This window comes from Octodon degus, unplaced genomic scaffold (assembly GCF_000260255.1).
Source record: "Octodon degus isolate 3935 unplaced genomic scaffold, OctDeg1.0 scaffold00012, whole genome shotgun sequence".
Classification (NCBI taxonomy): domain Eukaryota; kingdom Metazoa; phylum Chordata; class Mammalia; order Rodentia; family Octodontidae; genus Octodon; species Octodon degus.
This window is the reverse complement of record NW_004524588.1, coordinates 17,698,195-17,703,958: the sequence shown is the minus strand read 5'-3', so window position 1 is coordinate 17,703,958 and position 5,764 is coordinate 17,698,195. Positions and strand designations below refer to the sequence as shown.

Below are 5,764 nucleotides of genomic sequence, written 5' to 3'. Positions count from 1 at the left end.
AGAACAAATGCAGGCGACAATAGTATACAGGAAATTGGAAAGCACACACATGAAATCTCTGAAATAATAGCATCTGAAGTAAAGAAACTTCAGAAAGCTATAGAAAAAATCAGATCAGAAATAATTTCTGAAGTAGAAAAAGAAATGATAACTATAATGAAAGGAGTGCTAACTGCTTTTAAAGAAGACACTGATACAAATAGAAGAGAATATAAAAATGATGGAATCCTTGAATTAGCAATATAGGCAAGAAATAGAATTCATGAAGCAGATCTAAAGTGATATACAGGAAATTAAAATCTCAATCACAAGCGGCAAAACCATTTGACTGAAAGTGAAAATAGATTCTCACACCTTGAAGACATTATAGCTAGTGAAAAGGTAAGGAAAGATCTCTTAAAAACAACTAGGATGCAGGAAAAAATAATTCAACATCTGCACGATGATGCAAAGATGAACAACGTAAGACTAAAAGGCATCAATGAGAAAGAAGGAGTCAATACAAATGATATAAAAAGAACATGGGCAGAAGTAATAGCAGAAAACTTCCAAACATTGGGAAACAATCTGACATTCAGATAACCAAAGCATATAGAACTCCAAATAACATCAACCCAATTATAACCACACCCAGATATATAATAATAATCAAGATCCAAGGAATTCAGTGCAGGAACAGTATACTAAAAGCTGCTAAAGAAAAGAAGCAGATCACATTTAAAGGAAAACCTATTAGGATAATGGCAGATTTCTCTTCACAAACCATCTAATCAAGCATGGAGCAAAGTACTTGAAGTATTGCAAGAAAACAAATTCCAACCCAGACTGATGTATCCTGCCAAACTCTCTTTCAAGTTTAATGGAGAAGCGAAATACTTCCATGACAAAGAACAAATAAAGAATTTCACGGCAACAAAGCCAACCGTACACAGACTACTAAGACATATTCTAGAGAGGGATCAAAATGACCACAACTCCATGAATGAGAATGGAAATAATCCACCAAGTAGGGCAAACAAACACAGGAGAAAAAGAGGTATACAACAGCAGTTTTTCAATCATTCTTTTGTATACAGCAGCAAAATATTTCCATCTGCGTACTCTACAAATGGACTTCTCCTGCACCCTATTGTTCATGATTCTGCCCGGGTCTACAGGGTGGATATCAGAGAAATAGCAGTAGCTCAGTCCCACAAGTGACACCTGGCTACCAGTAAACTTCATGGACATTATCCATGTCCACCACTTACTAGAACTTTGTGCAATATCCTATCCCCAAGTTGTTGGAAGTACTGGTCATATATTTGCCATTCCGATATTTTTGTTATATTTTATTCTTAGTAATTCTTTATTATCATGAAAACTTTTTATTAGTTGATATTTTTGTATGTATTAACCTAATCAGATACTGAGTACTCTGAATTGATCACAGATTGGTACATATGATACACTACATTCTGGCCTCTTAGTTGGACTCACAATTTTAATTTTTGAATATTATTTTGAAATATTTAATTTAATTTTGAATTAATATTTAATTAATTTTCTGAACATTGTTTAATTTTAATTTTTGTTTTATGATTTATACTGTTTCTTTGACTTATAACCTCCTTATAAGACATGGTATGATATTTTCTCCTAGTATTAGAAACTTTATATTGAATTAAGAGAAAGCAGCTGTATATCTATCCTATTTTGTACTAATAGTGTTTGGATAGGATATCATGTCCGTATTTTGTACTATGAATACGAAGACAACAATATGCAATGTATTAGTTATTGAAACTGTCCTACTAACCTGTTTTGAAACTGTCTCATTACTATTTGTTTCTCAATAAAATTAATAAAAATTTTTTAAAGAAAAAAAGAAACTTAAAAAGCATATTTCTATTTTCCATTGACTTTATATTAATTTTTCTTTGTCTTTTACACACACACACACACACACACACACACAATGTGAAAAAATATGTATATAACCTGATGTAAGATTGATACTATTTTGTGGAAATCTTCAATGACCTTTTATTTTTTTTTATTTTTATTTATTTTTTTTTTCTTTTGGCAGAACCAGGGCTTGAACTCAGGCCCTTGCTCTTGCCAGGAAAGCACTTATTCCACTGAGCCATCTCCCTGACCCCTTCAATGACCTTTTAAATGGGTTCATCTGATACAATTATATTTTACATAGTCCTGCATAACTACCATTTTGAGAGCTCTTTATTGTTTATCTAGGACCATACAACAACTTCTCTTGTGTTCTGGATTATGGTCTTTGTTATTTTCTATATGCTTCATCTGGAGGTATTAGAATAGTTTGAGTTTGTATAACTGAAAATATTTTACTTTTAGCTTTCAAAGGTATGTTTGCTAAGTATAAAATTCAATGAGGATAGACCTTTTTTTTCAGTCTTTAAAATAAATAAATCTAGTTTCTCACCCACTTGCTCTTTTTTTTTCTTTTTCTAACATGGAATAAGATGCTATCTTATTTTGTTCTTCCATAGCTAATATTTGTCTATATATATGCTTTAATGATTCTTTTTTCTTTTCAATTAGTTTTGGACAATTTCATTTTTGTGTATCTTGGTATGATTTTATTCACATTGCTTGTGCAAAGGACTCATTTTTTTTGGAAATATGCTATAATTTTAAGTAAATTCAGAAATTTTACATCTTTAAATATTTATTACCTACCCCTTTCTACTTTGAGAATTCTAATTAAATGAATATAAGTTTCTTGATTTTGGCGCAGAGTGACCTATTATATAACTGATTTGTAAACTTTTTCTTCTTCATGTTTATTTTAGACAATTTTTGTTGTTATATTAATTTAAGTTTGTAAATAATTTCTTTACAATGTACAATCTATTACTCTCATGCTGTGTATTAATTTCAGAAATATTTTTCTAAAATTAACTCTGTTTACATCTTATATCTTTCATATTTTAATATTTGTCTACAATTTTAATTTGTTATATAATTGCTATTGATTTTCAATAGTTAATAGTGAGTTAAAATATGTTTCTTCACTTAACACTGAAAAATTCAAAAGTACATCATATTTTTGGTAGATAGGAAGATAAACAGATAAAACTTAGATATATCACACATAAAAGTCTCTGGTGTAGGATTTCCTACATTACATGGAAGTCTATATATTACTTAATTTTAGTCTAATTTCCACTTAATTGAAAATGTTTTGTTAATTTGATGTTTCGGTCAATGCATGGCTTTGAGTACAATCTCAAACATTTATTGTGTTGGTATTATTAACTGTATATTTAACTTTTTGTCTTACTTTGCTTACATAAGTGACTCAGGTTTGTTTGTTTGTTTGTTTGTTTGTTTATTTCATGGGATAAAGATCCCAGAGTTGAGAATTCTGAAGCATGCTAACAGCTGATGTTTTCTTCTTGTGTCGCAGTCTGCTCCCAGTACTCTAGAGGAGTATTCGCCATCTTTGGACTCTATGACAAGAGGTCGGTGCATACCTTGACTTCGTTCTGTAGCGCCCTACACATCTCCCTCATCACGCCCAGCTTCCCTACGGAGGGGGAGAGCCAGTTCGTGCTGCAGCTCAGGCCTTCGTTGCGAGGAGCCCTCCTGAGCCTGCTGGACCACTATGAATGGAACTGTTTCGTCTTCCTGTACGACACCGACAGGGGTAAGTCCAAACTGCTGTCCACAGCAGGAAAACACTTACTTTCAAAGTGATGTGACCTTGTATTACCTTTGTGATTTGGTCAAGATATATTGGACCCTTAGTCTAGCTAAAATCAGAAAATAGTTGATGTGTTTTATCTGTATTTTATCCTGTGTCTGGGGAGAAACTTGTAATTGAAGAAAAAAACTTATAATTCATGAAGTTATATGTGAGAAAATATGCTCTGTTACTTATAGCTGCATGGATAGCAAAACCAGGTCAAGATGACTCCTGCTGTCGCACAACGTTGGACACATTATCCTGCGTCACCAAATACATGGATTTTTTTCCACGTGCACCCCCCCAACCATTCCCTGGCTAATTGTTCAGTACACACCAGCAAAGTGTCCTCTACTTTAATTCAGTTATGACTTACCTAGCTAAAAATAGTGTCAGATGCCCCTGGTTTGGGGCTCAGTCTCTGGGGGACAGCCCCTGCTTGAGATACCAAGCTATCATTTTATCTGGCTTTTGAACAAACAGCTGTGTATCGGTGCTCCCCTGACTCCTCCGTGGGTTCCACTGATTTGCCAAATCAGCTTATAGAACACAGAAAGCAATTTGCGATATTCATGTCTGTATTAGGAAAGATGTTACACAGGATACAGGTGAACAGTGAGCGGAAGGCGTGCACTGAGGGCATGAAGAACTCTGATGCCCTTTCCAGGCCAGCACCCCTCAGCAGCCTTCATGTGTTCAGCTGTCCAGAAGCCTTAAAAACTGTTTGCTAGGATTTTATGGAAATGTCATCATTTTATAGTCATGATTGACTTCATAATTGGCCACTAATAATCAGCTCTCTGACATTTCCCTCCACAGAGGTGGTTGCCTAGAGCTACAAGTTCCAGCCCTCTAATCATCCCTGGGTCTTTCCGATAGCCAGTCCCAATGCTGAAGCCTCTTTTGGGGTGGGGGAAATCAACCATCTCATTACTATAAACACATGTAATGGCGTACCCTGTGATCCCAGCACTTGGGAGAGTATGGCAGGAGGATCCCCATGAGTTGGAAATTAGGGTGGGCTATATAGGACTTCAAGACCAGCCTGGGCTACATAGGGAAACCCTGACTCAAACAAACAAACAAACCAGGAAATGAAGATTAATGTCCTGTGCAGTATACTTCACAATTTCACAGTAACTTCTCTTTTAAAAGTCCCTGTGATAGCATTTCAGGTGCAATCATAACCTAAATATGTGTTTTCCTTCACATGCAAATGAGTTCATGTTTTAGAATATCTTAATATCAACTGGAGCCAGAATGTTGACTTCAAGTACAGATCTTTAAATGAGTAATCAAAGGGTCGTGACAATGATGATACCGACTTGCCGGTATGGCTTCCTGCCAATAGCCTTTTATTCTGCATTTACCTGTCAGCCTGAACAGACTGTAAATAATATAAATTGACCTGTGTATTGAGGACGTGAGGTGGATAACTGACGTATTACCTATTGACAATCCATATACTAAAGATCCGTACAATTTTTTATGATGTCTGAAGTAGCTTGGCCCACTTAGGTATTTCTTAGGGAGTCCTCAGATTTCTTTCTCATAGATAATGTCTTTTATCACTTATGTCTTTTGTTTAGGGTTAGAAACATAGCAAAATACTGTATTTCAAAATGGACATTACAGAAGTTTTATTTATGAAATGAATGTGAATAATATTCTCTTTTCCTATGTAAAAATAAAAACAAGCAAAATAAACATTTTGAAGGTATAACATCTTCAGAAGTTCAAATTACAATCTTTTATATTTAGAGATGAAAAACTCATTAAATGAATTCTTCTTTACTCCTAATATTAAGATATTAGATGGAAAGAGTAAATCACTGAGGATGTTGCACCAGCAGTGTTCACATGTCACTTTTATTAGTATTCTTCATTAATTTCTTTTAAGAAATGAACTCTGTAACTGAGTATCATCAGTATACTTTCTGTGAGGTAGCATATGCTAATTTTTTCCTGGAAATGTAGGAATCTATTCGTGTCACCGACTATTAGTTGGCAATCTCAACCATTTAGAGACTGTGCTATGCAAAAAAAAAAAAAAAAAAA

The 5,764-nt window shown here is 34.2% G+C and overlaps 1 protein-coding gene across 5 annotated transcripts in view; it reads left to right on the top strand.

The window, feature by feature from the left end:
* Nucleotides 1-5,764, top strand: part of Gria4 (glutamate ionotropic receptor AMPA type subunit 4) — a 391,757-nt gene that overhangs the window by 142,690 nt on the left and 243,303 nt on the right. For all 5 annotated transcript variants that reach the window (XM_023709510.1, XM_004626135.2, XM_004626136.2 and 2 more), the window contains exon 4: nt 3,428-3,667. In XM_023709510.1, coding sequence (XP_023565278.1) covers nt 3,428-3,667 — 240 coding nt within the window. The remainder of the gene's footprint in view (nt 1-3,427; nt 3,668-5,764) is intronic.